Source organism: Siphateles boraxobius, unplaced genomic scaffold, assembly GCF_051911475.1.
Source record: "Siphateles boraxobius isolate OS27281-9 unplaced genomic scaffold, OSU_SipBor_1 31, whole genome shotgun sequence".
Lineage (NCBI taxonomy): Eukaryota > Metazoa > Chordata > Actinopteri > Cypriniformes > Leuciscidae > Siphateles > Siphateles boraxobius.
Window position 1 is genome coordinate 6,372,643 of NW_027508931.1, and position 20,497 is coordinate 6,393,139.

At 35.1% G+C, this 20,497-nt stretch overlaps 1 protein-coding gene across 1 annotated transcript; it reads left to right on the forward strand.

The window, feature by feature from the left end:
- Positions 1-3,342: 3,342 nt before the first annotated feature.
- gan (gigaxonin) lies at positions 3,343-16,857 on the forward strand. The gene is made up of 12 exons (XM_077193549.1): positions 3,343-3,476; positions 3,578-3,769; positions 4,699-4,813; positions 6,659-7,009; positions 7,838-8,058; positions 8,162-8,283; positions 9,201-9,313; positions 11,313-11,465; positions 11,538-11,674; positions 13,385-13,519; positions 13,644-13,753; positions 14,738-16,857. The coding sequence occupies exons 2-12, from the start codon at positions 3,579-3,581 to the stop codon at positions 14,917-14,919; spliced, it is 1,830 nt and encodes a 609-aa protein (XP_077049664.1). The 5' UTR covers positions 3,343-3,476; position 3,578; the 3' UTR covers positions 14,920-16,857.
- The last annotated feature ends 3,640 nt before the right edge of the window (positions 16,858-20,497 follow it).

The following is a 20,497-nucleotide window of genomic DNA, read 5'->3' on the forward strand; positions in this document are numbered from 1 at the left end:
CACTGCATCTTTGCTTGATTTTTGAGTAAGAATTAATTAGTTATAAACTTATTAGTATTTTGTGAGAACCTGAGTCTTCTGTCATCAGCTTCCCTGCATGCATTGTTGCAACCGTTAAATTATTTAAAATGTCAATTATTAAATAGTCAATTATTTGTTTAAATTTGATTGCTAACTCAACATGTACATAGCCTCTGAACTTTGAACTTTTTTGTATTTTCAAAAAATATATATTTTAGAGCTATTTATATTATTAATACATAAGTAATTTTTTGTATTTTACCACCAATGCTATTTTACAATTATCTGAGTCCGAAAGATAATGTAACGAGCAAGATTTGCATTGCTTAGCAAAGCAAGTGGTGAGGATTTTAAAACCTTATTTGTGCTGTTTATATGGAGCCAATTGGCAGCTTAAATCCAAAGGAAGTGTGGGTAAAATGTGTGCTATATTCAGTCTCTGGGACCACCAAGCCTGCACTCTAGGTTAAAAACATTAATTTGTCTCTATTGTGACTCTGATTGAGAATATTCACACATGTTCTGTTAATATTCTAACCGTGTATTTTTTTAGATCTGTACATTTTCTTTACACAGGTACACTGGAGTCAAGTGTTCATTAAGCGCCTAATACTTTTAAGAAGCTTGTTCTAGTAGACTAATTTGCACACACTCCTGAGTCAAACAGAAAGTGGAAACTTGGAATAAAGCTCAAAAATTCAGTGAGTTACAGATGCTGAAGCAAAAGGTGTTACAACCATACCCGGTCTCCCCCTTTTATATTATTAATTCATTTGTCATTGGGTTTTAAAAAGTTCATATTGACCTGAATATGACCTGAAACTACAATTTTTTTTAATTATTTATCAATCATTAATTAATTTGTTTTGTTTTTTACAAACTTGTCCTATTCAACCCGGATGGATGGATGGATGGATGGATGGATGGATGGATGGATGGATGGATGGATGGATGGATGGATTGAAAGAAAGTACATTGTGTGCCCATTGACGTGGCAGAGTTCACGTCCTTTGCAATGCCTGCTATGGAACATGAAAGGTCAAGAGGAAAGTTGTTGCTTAACACCCTTTTCATGACATTATTTAAGCCTTTTATTCATATAACAAGAATAGAGGGAAAGTAGGGGAATAAGAAATGACTCAGTCTGGGTTCCTGTGAGTCAGCAGCTCTTATCATGAGCACTTGTGCTACCTCCTGCTGTGTTACTCTTTTTCTTCTTCTTTGTTTTCAACAGCTTGCATGTTCCTGTCTTTGAGATAGCCTATCCCCGATACATTAAAGAGAATATAAAATAGAATGATATTGATTAATATATGGATAAAGCTTGAAAGAGACAGAATAATCAAGGACCGACTCAATACTTGTGGGAGGGCCTTTGAATGTTGTATCTGATATCAGACATGCTTTAAAAGATGGATAACCAGACACACATGCTTTTAAAGATGGATAACACTCTGTCAATTATGTCTTTTTTATTTATTTTTATTTTTTATATATATTTTTATCTGATGGACAGATGGAGAGATTTGTTAACACCAATCTGAAATGACTTTTAAATCAGAAATGTGTGTTCTGTGAGCGCCATCTAGTGGTGGGATGATCTTTAACTTAGGCGCCAAAGGACTTGCCAAGTCACAGAAGGTCCTGGCCAATTTAATACACTATAAAAGGTTTTATACTTGGTAAAGGGTATATCCTACAGATTCTAATTAAATTGTCCTCTTTATATTCCGCTGAAATACACATGAATCACCAGGATTGAAGGGAACAGCTCTGGCCTCTTTATGATAACTGGCACAGCTGATCAGTGGCACAAACGGGTGTTAAATCACCATATAGCTCTCTCTTAATGAAATATTAATTCAATCACCTTCCTCGTCTCACTCATTCACATCTTTGAGGTCACCAGTCCTCATAAATCAAAACCTCTCCGAAGATTCTTTTTTTTCCCGGCCCATCAATGCGTCAGCTTAATTCTCTTTCTTTTCATGCATAAAGGACAGATTTGTCCACTGTAGACTTCCTTCTGACAAACCTCTTCTCCCATAATGTCCTGACAGGAACCTGTGATTGATGACACCTTTAATGACTAAGCAACAGAGGGATTTACTGTCCTATTAATGTTTTATTAAAATGCATTACACCTGTGCAAGAGTGGCTTGCTTCAAAGACATGAATCTTGGCTCTGAAATGAAAACTGAAATTAATCAACGTGTGACATTTACTTAAAGGGAAATCCCATGAGTATACGTATAAATCTGCAGTACATTTTGTCCTCGTGTAGTAGCACTGATTTGTATGTTAATGCTGTAGTAAGGATATTTTTTAATTTCTTTTACACAGAAATACTTTTTATTACTTGTCAAATAATAGCTTAAACTCGCCATACTTCATAAAAAGTATTAGAAATGAATCTATAATTGAATACATTCACTGTCCTTGCCACATTCACAAGAGGCTATTATATTTACATTCAATGAAACTGTATTGTATTACTAAAATTACTTTATAAATAAATTAGAATAGAATAGAATAGAATACTAAAATGCTTGGTTATCATCTTTCGCATTTATAAGGGTAAATATTAACTGGTGGTCATTAGTTGCCTGAGCACCGATGATGTAAGGACCCTATTGGAATTGCTCTTTTTATAATTTCATGTTTTTCATAATGATACTTATTTTCAACAGTTGGCCCATAAATGTTTTTTTAATTATTATTATAGTGAAAAAGGTATGTGGTAAAATGTAGGCGTATTCCAGAGCCTAGTACATTTTCATCAAAATCTCAATATCAAATGAGATTTCATTAGTAATTTCTACATATGTGTTTTTAAAATACCTCTGCAGACAATTTAAAGTATTAATTCAGAAATAAATTCAACCTGCATGTTGCTCTTTAAACACAAATTTCTATAAGTGGAATTTCAAACATTGGTTATAAATATGTTCTGTGCATGATAACATGTTTATTGGTAATCCATACTAAAAAAAATAAAAATAAAAAAAAAATAAAAAAAAAATATATATATATATATATATATATATATATATATATATATATATATATATATATAACATACAAAATTAAACATATGAATATATAGATTATAATCTTAAATATTCCTTAAAATTTCCTAATAAAATTTAATTCTAAAATTAATAATTAAGTGTAATATTATATAATATATTATACAGTCAATATATTCACATATTTATAGGACAGTTCATAAAGTATTCCTAAATAAATACTCCAATACTGTTCTATTTTATTAAAAATACAATTGTGTGTGGATAAGCTTTTATTATGAAAAATAAAAACGCGCTTCCTGGTATCGTCATGAAGCGTCACTAACCTGCTGAATTGTTTTTCTGCAGTGTACAGTCCTCTGACACACGATGAGCAGATGAAGTTACAGCGAGCATAAAGAACAAGTTTAAGTCAAGTACACTGGAGTGAGTTTGAATGATTTAAACCTGTAATTCTGTTTATATAAGACGAGGGCGAACCATGTTGTTGTTATGTTAACTGATCATCTGTCTGTCTGTTCCAACAGCATGTCAGACCCTAAAACAGCTGGAGCTGATGCTGGATCAGTGGTGTCAGACCCTCAACATTCCCAAAAGCTTCTAAGGGTCCTTCGGTCTTTAAGACAAGATAATTGTTTTCAAGATGCAGTGCTGGTTTTGGAAGGTGAACAGATTCCTGTTCAGAAAAACATTCTGGCTGCTGCTAGCCCATACATCAGGTATGAGAACAAGCTTGAAACTAGGATACATTTGCATGAAATGAGATCAGATTAGATCAGATCCGTAGAGCTGGTATGTTTGCTCAGACATGTAGCAGACCCTTGAGCAATGTGTCATATGGGTGTGCCACACAGCCCCACCTTGCCTGTTGCTTGGGTCAATTAAAGCAATAGTTCACCCAAAAAAATAAAATAAAAGTTATTTACACGCCCATTTACCAACTTCAAAGGGGAGATTTTGATGAATATCCCGGTCAGTCTTTTTTATGAATTGACAATGACTGGTGACTAAACGCCTACAAGGACAAAAAATCACCACAAAAGAATGATAAAAAGGGTTATTAATGAAACATCCATGTGATTTTATGAATGTGCCAATATTCATTTAGTACTAAAATAGTACTATAGTAACTAAAACCTATAGTAAGAAAGTTTATAGTAACTAAAGCCTAATAATAACAACTATATAGACATATGTTTAAAAAATGATAATACACATGACAGAATAACTAAAACTATAACAGAAAATAGAAAAGTAAAATCTAATTCAAAATATTAACAAAAACTATAATGGTATATCAATGATAATAATTCTAGGCTACTATGAACTTTAAGATGCATGAATTATTCGATTCATGAACTTTTCATTTGAAGCCATTTTTTCCGAGGTCCCTTTTCTCTTATTGAATCAACTTTTTTTTGTCCGTTGACAATTCTGTTACTAAAGTAAAAAATTTCTGTCATTTGCAAAATAGCATTTTAATATAAGCAAATAGTTCACAATACTTTCATGTAAAACCAAACCGGTTTGTGCACATCTCAAATCAGCCAAAACTGGAAAGTTTGAAAATGTTGCAGGGCATTTGATGGAGTGCAACTCCTTTTATTAGATCCACAGGGAATTAACTCATGTTGCTACATGTTTGCAGGACCAAATTAAATTACAACCCACCAAAGGAGGATGGATCTGTATACAAAATCGAGTTGCAAGGGATCTCGATCACGACCATGAGGCAGATATTGGACTATGTTTTCAGTGGGGAGGTAATTATATTACTTTACTTATACTATATACATGTTCCCACAGTCATTAAATACCTGGACTTTTTAAAATGATGATTTCTAGGCCTGGAAAAGTCTTATTAAAACTGAAAAACTTAATTAATATTTTATGGCAGAGTGCGTTACTATAAAAGGATTTTTGAAAAATCATTATAAATCAGTTAATTCCCTTCGAATCATTTATAAATAATAGCAGCTGGAAAGGTTATGGAAAAGTAATAGAAATTCATTAGTAGTGTTAATTTCTTTAAATTAACACTATACAGAAAAATGTTTGTTGACAAGTTTGTTTTCACTATTAAGACAAGACAACAACATCATTACACACTAACTGTGATGACGATGTATCAACATGCAATGTTGTTGAGGGAAAAAAGACAAGAATAAAATGTTTTAAAAAAAGAAAAACTTATTATCCAGAAATAATATTTTAAGGAAATAAAAACCTCTATGTGATTATCAGTTTAACCATAATACACCATGACTTAAAGTAACACCAGGTAACTTTTCAACCTTCATAATATATTTCCAAGTCTCTTGTGATGGTACATCGACTTACAATAGGTTGAATGACAGGTCTGCCATAGCCTGACGGGGTCTGTAGCGTTTTTAATCGTACTTTTAAACTTCGGGTTTCGGGTAGTAACCGGCGAACAAAGAGAACTACAAAACTCGACTGCTTTACCGCATATATGTCACTTCCACGACCACCCCCACTTCCTTAAAATCGCAGGGCTGTCAAGTGTCACGCATTGAGCGTGACAGTCACTCATTTCGGTCTTTTGTCACGCTCTCCCGCCACACATTGTATTTCTCACGCTGAAAAACTATTTGTAGTATATTTAATATGCCGCAGCGCCCAAAACTCTGGCCGCGCCGCTCTCACTGTGGAACAGGCATGAATTCAAGCTCGTCTCCTCTGGTGTCGTTCGTCTGGTGTTGTTAGCCAATCAGAAAATAGCACTATTGTAGCTGGGTAACATTTAACGCAACAACCAATGACACCCCGTAGTCTGGGGTGTTTTTTTGTCTGTAATGATTATTTGTCTTGCCTCAAGCTATAATGCAAATCGATTTGTAAAATTTGCAGATTTATTTATGGTAGCTTGATATTATAATATTGATGATGTATGGTTATTATCTACCACTCAAACATTGCATTGAAGTATCATATAGATTCAGTAAAACGGTAACCAATAGACTAGGCTACTATAATGACACTGGCTTGTAAACATGATTATCGCGATCATTTGTCGTTAGAAAAAAAATAAACCCATGAAATTATATTCATATGACATGCTGAAATATATGCCACTGTACCTGGGATGAAGATATTTCACACGCGATGCAAGCAGAACACCTGCATGTGACCTCCTCCTACAGTGTTCAGGGCTATCATGGTTGTCAACAAATGCACGATGACAGAGTTTACGACAGTAGTAGAGGACAATACTGTTTCCCAACTGTAGGGGGACCACGAGAGCAAAGGTTACCTGGTGTTACTTTAAATATGACAATGTTTTCATTGACTAAAATAGACCAAATTTCCCAGACTTTTAGACAACTAAAACTTAACTAAACAAAATACTGGATGCTGTAGGTTGACTAAATATGATAAAAGCTAAAACGTAAATTTGACACGGGACTAAGACTAAATAAATAAAAAAATAGCTGACAAAATGAACACTATTCATATACTTCAGTTAAAACCTGAAGTATATGGATTATGAATGTGTCACAAACTATTGGATTTCCATTGTCATATTGTCAGTGCTTCTCTAGCTGGCTGATTGTTGAGATTGTTGTCAATACTTTTCTCTTTTCTAGATTACTCTAAGTGAAGATACTATCCAGGATGTGGTCCAGGCTGCTGATCTTCTTCTCCTCACTGATCTTAAATCTCTGTGCTGTCAGTTCCTGGAAAGCTGCATTACTGCAGAAAACTGCATCGGCATTCGGGTCTTCTCTTTGCATTACTGCCTGCACCACGTCTACCACGTGGCCACAGAGTTCCTGCAGACGCATTTTCGAGACGTGGCCAACACAGAGGAGTTCCTGGAGCAGCCGCCCGAACGCCTGTGTGAGCTGCTGTCCATAGAGAAGCTCAACGTGGGGAATGAAAAGCACGTGCTGGAGGCCGTGGTCCGCTGGCTCGACCATGACATTGAAGCTCGGCGAGTGAGTGGAACAGTTGTTTTAGAGAGTTCCATAGGCACAGACATAGACAAACTTTAAACATAAATGATTAATTAATTATAATTTTTTTATATATATATATATATTGTGGAAAGTAAATTACTAATGCTGAATTTACGGATTTATTATTGTAAATGAGAATAATATTTAGGTCATGATTGTCAGTTATTTATGATCTGCTGTAAAATGGTGAGATATATTTATGATTAAAAATAATCTCATTATAATTAAAAACAATGCATAAATGAATTAATTAATTTAGACCGGAATACCTATGATAACCCGATACCTAGAGATTGGCATGGTTTTATTTCAGTTTGCCTAATAGATGGTTTGATTTGCATTGAGAGATGATCTTATGAAAAGTACCCCATGCCAATCTCTAGGTATGGTGAAGGGTACTATGGGTGAACGATGTGGGGCTATTTTAATTCCAAAGGCCAAGTGAACTTTATCAGGATGGATAGTATCCTGGATCCATGAAATAACTGGCCTTTAAAGATAAAAATCTGCCTGCCTCCATGGGAATTTAACATAGGGGTGTACTGACTTATGCACCCTGTATTTTAAGGAAGAACATTTATTAATTTACATTATTATTATTATTATAGATACATTATTCATTCACAAAATTGGTGCCCTAAAAGGTTGGATTTTTCCTAATTTTTTTAATTAAGACATTAAGATCAATTTCCAAAAGATGATTTTTTAGTCAACTTTAGCATGGGTGTATTCACTTATGCTAAGCACTTTATCGACCGATACCGATATGGTGACCGATATATCATAAATAGGATGCCTTTCTTCCAGGTCCACATGAAAGAAGTGATGTCTGCGGTCTGGGTTCAAGGCCTGGACCAGTGCTACCTCCAGGAGCAGATGCTCGGAGACTCCCTGATGAGGGAGGTCATAAGGAATTGTTGTATGGACTCGCTGCGAGGAGCAATGCAGCATGGGGAGGCCCTGCTTGCTGCATTTAAACCCCGTGGCTACTCCGAGTGTATCGTCACAGTAGGCGGTGAGGAGAGGACGTGAGTATGAACATGCTTAAAATATAAAACCAGATCATGAGATTATGCAAGGATAGGTTTGTGAGTCGTTTTTCCCCTGAATTCCTTTGTGTTTCTGATGTAGCTCTCGGAAGCCCACGGCAGCGGCTCGATGCATGTGTCCACTTTATGACCGAAACCGGCAGCTCTGGATTGACCTGAAGCCAATGAATGAGAAACGAATTGGTCACGGGGTTGTGTCAGCAGGTTTGTACTAGCTCAGCGTTGTGAGGGAATAAAGCTTACAATCCTCTGTTATTCGTTTAGTTATTTAGTTTGTTATCTGAACTCTAAGACTTATGATTATGAATAATGACACAATTGTAAACAAAATATTCCTGTGATCTATACTGCTATTTAAAAATTTGGGGTCACTGGTAAGTTTTTTATTTATTTATTTATTTGTTTATTTTTAAGTAAATTGAGTATTCAGCAGGGATGCATTAAATTGACCAAAAGTGACAGTCAAGACATTTATATTGATACAAAATATTTCAATTTCAAATAAATGCTGTTTTGTTTTACTTTCAGTTCATCAGAAAAATGTGTCACTGTTTTCACAAAAAAATATTAAGCACCACAAACTTTCAAAATTGATAATAATAAGAAATGTTTCTGAATGACTTTTAATCATGTGACTCTGAAGACTCTAGATTAATGGCTGCTGGAAATCAGCTTTGAAATCACAGGTTTTTACTGTATTTTTAAACAATTAAAAGAAGCCTTGGTCAGCATAAGAGACTTCTTTAAAAAAAATAATAATAATAATAAATCATGCCAACCCCTTTATTTTCTTATTTTTCAGTCATTAACTTATACAGACGAAATAAACCCCATAGCTTAAATGTTCCTGATTCCGTCTGCTATTTGCTGTAGCATACAGTCTGAAAATGATGTAGAACACCCTTGTGTCTTGTGTTTACTGCATCCACAGCAATATAAATCCATCATATGCTCTCCTTAGCATTTTCCAAAAAATAAAACTAAATGGTATTAGACTTCATATGACTGAGTTCTGACTTGTGCAGAGTTCATCCCGAGGATTATTATGCTTCTATTACTTACATATATAATCACTGTTAGTACTTATATATAATTAACTGATAGTCTGCCTGTCCAAACAGAGGGGTTCCTGTTTGCAGTAGGAGGAATGGATGAGAATAAAACTGTCTTGAGCAGTGGAGAGAAATATGACCCAGAGACCAACAGCTGGACCCAAATCCCACCAATGATGCAGGTATTCCTCTTAGAGATATGCTCCATTATTGACTAGTTGGTGGGTTGTCTGAACGCCTAGTTAAGTAGTCTGTCTTATGGAAACCCTGTATTAGGCTCATTTAGAGTGTGTTCTTCCATTCTAAAAAGGTACGGAGCACAACTGAATTAAACAGAATGTCTTAAGACATGTTTTTACTATTTACATACTTACATTTCTGAATTAGTTACTTATCCTATGAAGCATTGTGAATTATGTAAGTGATTTAAAAAACAAAGGGCAATGAAAAAGCAATGGCATTGCTTGTGATGTTCCTCATTTGCAAGTCGCTTTGGATAACAGTGTCTGGTAAATGGAAGTAAATTTGAATGGCAATGCTACTGTTGGACTAGTAAATTAACCAGCATAGTTTATTTCAGATATTTAAAGATTAATATTCAGTTTAAATAAAGGAACCTGTTTACTGATTTCAACTGGTTGAAAATGCTCTATATAATATAATCACATTCACAACTTGAAACATGCACCAATGCTTATTTTTTCTCTATATCCTAATAATTTGTTAACAATGTGTATTCTTTACTTCGATGAGCTAATTTTTTCTGCCTTAAATTAATGCTTTGTCTAAATTAACACATTGATAGATAATTGTGTGATTTGTATATACATATTATAGAACATGCATTTTCTTTAAAGCTGCTTTGAAATGATATGTATTGCGCTATACAAATAAATGAGTATTCAGGATTCCTACTCCGTTTGGAAAAGTACGGAATTTGATTTGAGTAATTTCCAGGTCTGGAAAAGTATGGAGAATTTTTTTTTTTGTGTTTCCAGACTATTTTCTAAAATGTCTAAAAAATAAATGTTGGCCTATCACACAGGCTTAAAAATATAAATTTCTCTATTTTCATCTATTCTCAGTTTTATGAACCAATATCAATTCTTAAATCCAAAGAATTGATTTTAGTCTATGCTGTTTTCAGTTGATGAATAAACAAAACTTTGTAGCGCCTCCAATCCAGTAAATCGCAATAAGCTTTGAGCTTTGTTACTTTTGATATCCAACAAAGTCTCAGCTTTCAAACAAAGTGAACAGTTGAGAAAGAAACAGCATGTGTAACAGTATAATGGATCTGTGCGTCAGGTCTTAAAGTTACAGCGGCCTAATATATCTGCTGCCAAATTATGAGATAATATTTAAAATATCTATATATGGCAGTTTTTTCCCCATGGTATCGATGTCAAAATTGTGGCCAGTAAAAATGCTGATTGGCTATAACTTTGGAAAACCACTACAACCTGGCATGTAATAATATAGTATTGTACCAACTGGGGTTCCCTGTATAGTATATAGAATTAGGTTGTTTTTTTGTATAAATTGCCTTCTACTGTACTGTACCTGATACATAGTGCAATTAATCAATATTGAATGGAATTTAATCGAAATCGGAATTGAATTGAATCGCATACTTGAGAATCTAAAACAGATTGTGAAATTTGTCAATACCTAGCCCAACAAGTAGAGTGTTTTCGTGGTAAAATTTTCGTGATTGTTTGATTGTCGAACATGAATGACTGACCAGCAAACCAGCAACAGATATAGGAGCAAACGATCATCTAAATCAGACTGTACTGTGCTGTTTGGTGATCAAACCACATTTACAGTATCAAAGTCATGAGTCAGAGGTGAATATATGCAGGTTATAAAGCTTTGTAGGTTTCTTCTCATCATGCAAGCTCATGTTATCACTTTGAGAAAACAATGAAAAACAGAAAATAAAAATATTTACAGATGACTGTACTATTTATCTTAAATAATGCTGTGTGAACCATTTATGTTAAATATGGTCTAAAAATAATTTGGAAGGAGATATGGAAATTTGAGTCTGAAAAAGTATGGAATTTTGAATTGAAAAATGTGCAGTAACCCAGTAAATTGAAAGATCGTTATGATGCCGTTCTTACAAGGAAGCACTAGGTGTCAGTATTGTAATATTGTATTTTCTTGTCTGGCCAGGCCAGACAGCACTTCGCCATGGCGGAGCTGGATGGGATGATCTATGTTTTGGGGGGAGAGAACGAGGACACTGAGGTCCTTCTCACGATGGAGGTGTTTGACCCCCATTGTAACATCTGGAGAACACAACCAAAAATGACCACAGTGCGCAAGGTGAGATTTAGCTCCTTTTTTATTGTACAAATCCAATCATGTTTCTCATACTTTTGCCTCTCTATTCCTCAGTTTGGTAGCTGTGCCACCATGAAAAAGAGACTGTACGTGATGGGCGGCGGATCGTACGGGAAGATTTATGACTCTGTGGAGTGCTATGACCCCAAAACCCAACAGTGGACAACAGTCTGCCCTCTTAAGGAGAGGAGGTAATGTGTACACAAGGATGTTTACTATTATCTATCAGAAAATGCTTTCCAAAGCAACTTACAAACACTTGCTTTTTAATTTGTTCATGTAGTATGGCAATAATTGTATTCATGATCAACAAGATAACACGATAAAGTCACTATGAAATCAAAATTAACTGGTTTTTATGGAATATTGCCACATTTATTATAAATTATTTATCCGTGCAGATTCATGTGCCCTTGTCATCTAGAGCCATTCATATGCAAATGTATTTGCCCTTGTGACGTCCTGATCCTGCAGTATCAAAATGAGCAGTTTTTGGAACTTGATTAAATAAATTATTTATAATGAGGGGGACTTTTTAAGCTATGGGAAACTTATGGGATGTTTTAATGGTACAAAGACCTCTTATATTTTAAAAGATGCTTTTTTATTAATTTTTATATAACAGCAAGTGTTTCACTGTGCCCTAGCAATTTGTTACAAAACATTATTTCAACTGTAAAAGAGGGTGATATCATTTTATTACATTTAGGTAACCAGGTTTTCAAAAAGCAGAAACAGCAGAAATATTGTTCAGCATAACTTGGCCCCATGCGTTCAATATGCGCAAGCACTGGATGCTCAAAGCAGTATGCTTGGTAGATGTGAATTTAGAGAATGTGTTTCCCATCCTGTGTATGACGCAGAGAAATGTCATAAGTTAAACAGATTACATTTTAAAAGGCAAAGGCAGCACATCTTCATAAGGGTCTAACAACTATGAAAACTGAGAGACGATCTGTGATGTCTTACAGATGTGTCTTTAGTACAATAGTAGTCAAGGGACACATCAGTCTAACCCATATAACTGGGAACACTTGATCACCATCTGGAGGAACATAAATAGTCATTTTTCTTGGTGTTCTAGTCTTGTGTGGAGTATACTTTTGTCCATAGCTCTGTTCTCTGTTACACAACATAATGGGCTGTGTAACCTATTGTGCCTTCTAAGGCAGCATCCGAACCGTCACGAAACCTCATAAGTAACTGATTTGAGACTCTGCATTGGCAGTAACTCTGCATGTAGCTCTTGGCAAAGAACACTTGATTCACAATAGAGTTTGATTTTATCTTGTCGCTATTGGGAACCCATTGGGGTCAGCAAGATATTTACATTTTTTAAAGAAATTAATACTTTTATTCTGGAGGGATGCATTAAACTGATCAAAAGTGACAGTTAAGACATCTGCAATTTTACAAAAAAAAAATGCCATACAATCTTAGAACCTTACCATTCATCAAAGAATCCTGAAAAAAATCACTGTTTCCGCAATAATATTAAGCAGCACAACTGTTTTCAACAGTGTTAATAATAAGAAATGTATTTTAAATACCGAATCAGCATATTAGAATGACTTCTGAAGGATCATGTGACACTGAAGACTGGATGAATGACCGCTGAAAATTTAGCTTTGCCATCACAAGAATAAATTTCATTATGGAATATCTTTCAATAGAAAATAGTTATTTTAAATTTTAATAATATTTCACAGTATTTCTGTTTTTACTGTATTTTGACCAAATAAGTGCAGTCTTTGTGAGCATTTTGCACTAAGCTATATACTTAGCGCAAGGTACCGGTATCTTTTACATCTTTGCTCATTGACAGTGTGATTTGTGCACTATTCTTTGTTGAGAACATGTCTGCTAAAAATTGCAGTAATTTTAAACTTGGTTTTCCTCAGATTTGGGGCAGTAGCATGTGGCATTGGACAAGAGCTCTACGTTTTTGGTGGCGTTCGTAACAGAGACGCCGACAATCCTGAGTCCAGTCAGATGACCATCTGTAAGTCTGAGTTCTTCCATGATGAGCTAAAAAGGTGAGCTCTTCAATGCAACACTCATTCAGAGCAGGACCAATATTTATTGTGAAAAGCGCTATACAAATAAATGTGAAAATGAAAGGAAATGTGTATGCTCATGCGTGTCCTCCCTTGCCCTCAGGTGGGTGCTCTTAGATGACCAAAAGCTCTGCATACAAGCCACATCATCTTTTGTGTATGGGGCCGTTCCCATTGGTGCCAGTATATATGTGGTTGGAGAACTTGACACTGGTAAGCTGATAAGGACTTATAATCACACTTTATCCTCTATCTAGGAACGTCTTTTTTTATTCAGATATCTTCAAATTCAGTCCTTGAGAAGGTCAAAAAATGGTGCTGTGATAACTACTTCATTCAACCACTGCATATTTTAACTTTTTAACATTTCAAGGGCCAAAAATCAGTAAGCACAAGCTACTTTGAAAAGTTACAAGCAACTAATGTATTATAGGTTGGTAAATTAAGTCAAGCTAACCTTTTGATTGAGTATTATGTACACAAAACTATTATGTTATTAAGAAGGCATGATTTTTTTAATCAGGCTTATTAGAGTTAAAACTAAAACCATAAAAAACATTGAAATAAACTTTTTTATTTCAACGAGTTGCCAAGGAAACTTTTCTCATCTTCATTCGGTTTAACTTGATGTACTAAAATAGCTAAAACTAAAACCGAAATAAAATCAATTTAAAAAAAAAAGACTATATGTAAAAAAAATAACATTAATAAAAATTATTTTAAAAATAATAAAATATCCTATAATAGTATCTCAATTATACTAAAATAACACTGTTTAAAATAACGAATTATGTATCAGAAGAATCAGACCAGTATTTATTTCTCTCAAAAACAATGATAATCAAAACACACACTTAATTCAACAATTACAACAAATTGCAGTATATAATACACTTTTAAAATTAAATAGTTTTATTATAAAACAATTATTAACAGAAGTATATCAAAAAACATTAATAATATAACAATGTATTGTATTACAATACAAAGTGCCAATTGTTTGATTTCTGGGAATACTACTGAATGATGAGTCAAATGAATTTAATCTTTTTATAACCAGGGTATTATAACCACACTTTTTAAACAGATTTGCTAAAATGAGCCACATTTTGCAATTGCACTTGCTTGTTCAGTTATAATGCTCCACACACAATAAAACGTGACCAAAATGTTATTAGAGCAATATTTTGTTTGCAGGCACCAATTTCGACTATGTCCGGGAGTTCCGCAGAAGTACGGGTACCTGGCACTCCACCAGACCCCTCATGCCCTCTGATCTGAGTAAGATCAGCTGTGCCGCCCTGCGCATCGCCAACTGTAAGCTGTTCCGCCTGCAGCTCCATCAGGGACAGTTCCAGATCCGGGTTCCAGCCACATAAACAACCGGCATCCTCACCACGGACCGTATGTCACTCCTCCGTCATCTGCTGGTTTGGAGAAAGGAGGATGCAGGGGATTGTTGGATTACATTGACTACGGATGAGGTTTGGTTATAATGTGAGAAAGCTTGAATGAATTGTCCTGTTTTTTATGTTTGATTCCTTTTCTTAGAGGATAAATTATACATCCTTTTTGGTCCTTTTTTTTACATGACTCCCAATCACAGGAAATGTTGTTACATTAGACGGGACCTGCTCACTATTTTACCTGCTTCATTTGAATAGTTTACGGTGTGTTTTACCTGGCAGTTGTTGTAGCTTTTTATTTGACGCAAACATTTTTGAACATTGGGGAAGGAGGTCAAAATTGCCTATTTTACACCATCTTAAATGTGGGTTCAGTAAGGGAACAAATCAAGAACTAACCAGGGCTAGTGGTATGTTAGTATCAAGCACAATTATGTTGCTAATGTAAGTGTTTGTGTAGCTACTGTACAATCATGTGTTAGATTATTCAAACAATACAAGTAATATTAGATATTATAATATTAGACCTTTCAGAGTGATAAATCTAATTCTTTTCTGTTATTCATTCTGTTAATTAGATTAATATCGAATTTTAAATGTGCCTTTATGTGCATATATTTATCATTTTAAATAGTGTGTGTGAATATATATATATATATATATACACACACGCACAGACAATAATATAAAAAAAGTACACACAATAAAAAAAATCATATACCGTGTATGTATGTGTGTGTGTATATATATATATATCCTCCTACATATGTTTGCTAAATGCCTTCTTTTTTTAAAGGCATCTTTATTAACCTTGTTCAGGACAAATTTCAGTCTTGTTGAACTTCACTGATTAGTAAATATAATGTTAAATTAGTTCAATGAATGCCGTTAAACATTTAATTAGTCTCAAAAGTTAGCCTTAGTTAATATGCAAATTAAGACGTGTTTTCTGATCGGAGGTTCTTGGACAAGAATATCACAAGTTTACATTTTAGACCAATTCATATGCGGCTTATTGTCGACGTAAAACCTGAAGGTGGTGGATCTTTGCCTTTTTATGTGTGATGGTCTTCCTGTCTACTGATCAAATTTTGCCATTGATCTTGTATCCAGGGACTCAAAACACCACAGCATGTCAGAAATAGATGCAAGTTGCTGGTCTCACCCTTATGTGGCGAGATGTATTTTGTGAATGACCTCTGAACTGGCTTTCCTGTCAGTGTGGATGGTTTTGGCATCTGGTGACCCCATTTGTTATGTGTATGATTCAGCTGCTGCTGTCTGTTCTAATTGAAGAGATGAACATTGCATATTCACCACCATAGAAATGCACTCCAATAGCAGGAATAAATACCAGACTTTCACACACTAGACTCTAACATTTGTCCAAATTTATGAGAAAGAGGAATATAGACGAAAGAAAATATTTACAGGACCAAGTTCTGGTATCTGCACCAATGTGGTCACTGGTCACCAGATTGAAGGTGTTCACTGACCAACAATGTTTGTGTAAGTTGTTCTTTCTGTATCATCACAAAAAGTGCTAATAAACTAATATAAAATTGTACTTGCAGAATGCCGAATATACCAACTTTGCATGATATGTAAAGTGTGTTGCTTGCCAAGATTTCACACACAATACATGCTCAAGAAAAACACCCACTCACTTTACTGTAAACATTGTCATGACTCTAGTTGCACAAAACACTAAAACACTTGGTGTATGCCAGAACGTTGTGATTAATAAAATGTTGCATAATGTTTATGCAAAGTGGTGTTCTGGTATAAAAGGGACATTTTCAATGTGTAATTTTCACACCCTTTTTTTGTGATGTTTTGGAGTCTGGCTTAAATTTGTCTCTAAAGTACAGTAATGTTGAAATCTGCCTCGTAATAAAATCTCTTGCAGAAGTCTGTTTCTTTTATGTGTTTTTTAAAACGCATGAAATGGAAGATGAATTTAAATATACCAAAACAGGTATATATATACAGGTCCTTCTAAAAAAATTAGCATATTGTGATAAAGTTGATTATTTTCCATAATGTAATGATAAAAATTAAACTTTCATATATTTTAGATTCATTGCACACTAACTGAAATATTTCAGGTCTTTTATTGTTTTAATACTGATGATTTTGGCATACAGCTCATGAAAACCCAAAATTCCTGTCTCAAAAAATTAGCATATTTCATCCGACCAATAAAAGAAGTGTTTTTAATACAAAAAAAAAGTCAACCTTCAAATAATTATGTTCAGTTATGCACTCAATAGTCAATACTTGGTCGGGAATCCTTTTGCAGAAATGACTGCTCCAATGCGGCGTGGCATGGAGCCAATCAGCCTGTGGCACTGCTGAAGTGTTATGGAGGCCCAGGATGCTTCGATAGCGGCCTTAAGCTCATCCAGAGTGTTGGGTCTTGCGTCTCTCAACTTTCTCTTCACAATATCCCACAGATTCTCTATGGGGTTCAGGTCAGGAGAGTTGGCAGGCCAATTGAGCACAGTAATACCATGGTCAGTAAACCATTTACCAGTGGTTTTGGCACGGTGAGCAGGTGCCAGGTCGTGCTGAAAAATGAAATCTTCATCTCCATAAAGCTTTTCAGCAGATGGAAGCATGAAGTGCTCCAAAATCTCCTGATAGCTAGCTGCATTGACCCTGCCCTTGATAAAACACAGTGGACCAACACCAGCAGCTGACATGGCACCCCAGACCATCACTGACTGTGGGTACTTGACACTGGACTTCAGGCATTTTGGCATTTCCTTCTCCCCAGTCTTCCTCCAGACTCTGGCACCTTGATTTCCGAATGACATGCAAAACTGAGCAACAGTCCAGTGCTGCTTTTCTGTAGCCCAGGTCAGGCGCTTCTGCCGCTGTTTCTGGTTCAAAAGTGGCTTGACCTGGGGAATGTGGCACCTGTAGCCCATTTCCTGCACACGCCCTGTGCACGGTGGCTCTGGATGTTTCTACTCCAGACTCAGTCCACTGCTTCCGCAGGTCCCCCAAGGTCTGGAATCGGTCCTTCTCCACAATCTTCCTCAGGGTCCGGTCACCTCTTCTCGTTGTGCAGCGTTTTTTGCCACACTTTTTCCTTCCCACAGACTTCCCACTGAGGTGCCTTGATACAGCACTCTGGGAACAGCCTATTTGTTCAGAAATTTCTTTCTGTCTTACCCTCTTGCTTGAGGGTGTCAATGATGGCCTTCTGGACAGCAGTCAGGTCGGCAGTCTTACCCATGATTGCGGTTTTGAGTAATGAAACAGGCTGGGAGTTTTTAAAAGCCTCAGGAATCTTTTGCAGGTGTTTAGAGTTAATTAGTTGATTCAGATGATTAGGTTAATAGCTCGTTTAGAGACCCTTTTCATGATATGCTAATTTTTTGAGACAGGAATTTTGGGTTTTCATGAGCTGTATGCCAAAATCATCAGTATTAAAACAATAAAAGACCTGAAATATTTCAGTTGGTGTGCAATTAATCTAAAATATATGAAAGTTACATTTTTATCCTTACATTATGGAAAATAATGAACCTTATCACAATATGCTAATTTTTTGAGAAGGACCTGTATATATGTATATATATATATATGTGTGTGTGTGTGTGTGTGTGTGTGTGTGTGTGTGTGTGTGTATATATATATATCATTTAAAATATATTTAAGATTTTTGCATTAATTATCATGAAATGTCACAATTTAATTTAAAACAAATTTGTATTATATTATATGCAAAATTTAAAATTATTTACATTTTCAGTTATTTAAAATTATTTTGTTTTTGTACAGTCCAGCGAAAAATTACAGTGAGAATCACCTTTGAGAATGAAAATGTTACAAAAAATAAATACATAAACTACATAAAACGTCTAGAGGCAGTAATGAGAATTTCTACACTGTAAAAAATAAATAAAGTTGAGCTAACTTAAAAAAATAAGGCATCCTATCGTGCTCAGCTTTTTAAATTAACTCAACTAATTCACAACTGTTAAAATCAACTTCAATACTTTTGTTCATCTATTGAGTACCAGGTAATCTTCTGAACTTAATTTCTTGTCAAGACAACTAAAAAAAACCAGTTAAGACAACTTGGAAAAAAATAAGGCACCCTATCGCACTCAACTTTTCAAGTAAGCTTAGGCGTAAAAAAAAAAAAAACGTTTGGTTCCGGTTGGTTGTCAGTTGAGGTCATGGGACGGTAGGGACTTTTCTTTTTTTTTTCCAGTGGCAGCCAGGGATAGGAAGGAAATTATTATATTTTATTTTTATAAACAATAAGCGTCCTGTCAAAAAGCGCAGCAGTGCATCTGCATGACAACAACGATGTGTGAACGCCCGTGGCTGCCTCGTTTGTTAGCATTGCTGCAGGACGACAGGCTATACAAATATGGTGCTGTACAAAAACATAAATTATAGTTCGCCTCAAAGTTTTTTATTTGTGTATTTATTTAATTTGTATTATTTCTTCCCCAAGCTCATAAAATAAATTTGGGTCGCACATAAATTGACAGGGTCGGTCGGAAACCGGAACCAAACAATTTTTTTTTATGCCTTAACTAATTTGGTCCAGTTAAAGTAAACTTAAAAACTTTTGTTCATCTTGTGAGTAAGAGGTCTTTTTAACTTCAAACGTCTTGTCAAAACAACTAAAGAATGTGTAGCAATGCAAGCAAGAGAAATGTGCTTAATTGATATGAAAATAATGTCACAATGCCAGAATGGCTTTTCTTTTGCATTAAAAAAGTATACATTTTATCAGATTTGATAATAGAAATGAATTAATAAAAAACACTATTTATAATAGTATTACAATATAATATAATACTATTAATTTTGTTGAGAGGTTTGTAATTCACTCATGCAATGCTTTATGGCTTAAATGCAATGCACTGCTTTCACACCAGCTCTCACATTGACACATCACTTTGAGCAGTAAGGTTTTTCTACCTTTTCCTGTATTTAGTATTGATTCCTCTCAGTTATACAGATTAAAAATTAGCAAGAGGCATTCCATCAAGAAGGTGAATGTGACGGTTGGTATTTGAGTGAGCATAGCACCCGTTCACTCAGTACACAAGTAATAATAACGTCTCGTAAAACTGAAACACGGCCGGGAATTTAGTCTCTTGTAAGCAAGTCTTGATTGTTGCATAACTCTGGTATGTTCCCAAAGTGGGTTTTCTTAGTGGTGTAATGGGTGCCATCATAAGTTGTGTCTATGAGCATGTTTGGTCTTGCGTGTATGAATAAACACTACAGGCAGGCATTGGATTAACAGGATTACTGAAGATAAACAGGATGGGGTAAATTCACTCAAACTGGGCCACTCACATGACAGGAATTAAATTTAACCAGAGGTCTTGTGACTGAGACACTGATGGGTAGCTAGTGCTGCTCAGACAGGCATGATGTCTTGCTGGACATCCTAAAGTCCTCTGTGACCTCAGACTGCAAAATATATGAAAAAGGGCAGGTGTCGATTTCTAGAAATATAAAAACAACATTGAAGTTATATGGTTTTTAAGGTCTTCCATGTGTAATCCAGGGT

What these genes read in the sequence shown, in the direction of transcription:
- gan (XM_077193549.1), top strand. Translation starts at nt 3,579, where the DNA reads ATGTCAGACCCTAAAACAGCTGGAGCTGATGCTGGATCAGTGGTGTCA. An exon ending in ATGACATTGAAGCTCGGCGA is followed by an intron (nt 7,010 to 7,837) that starts GTGAGTGGAACA and finishes CCTTTCTTCCAG; the next exon opens with GTCCACATGAAAGAAGTGAT. An exon ending in GGTTGGAGAACTTGACACTG is followed by an intron (nt 13,754 to 14,737) that starts GTAAGCTGATAA and finishes TTTTGTTTGCAG; the next exon opens with GCACCAATTTCGACTATGTC.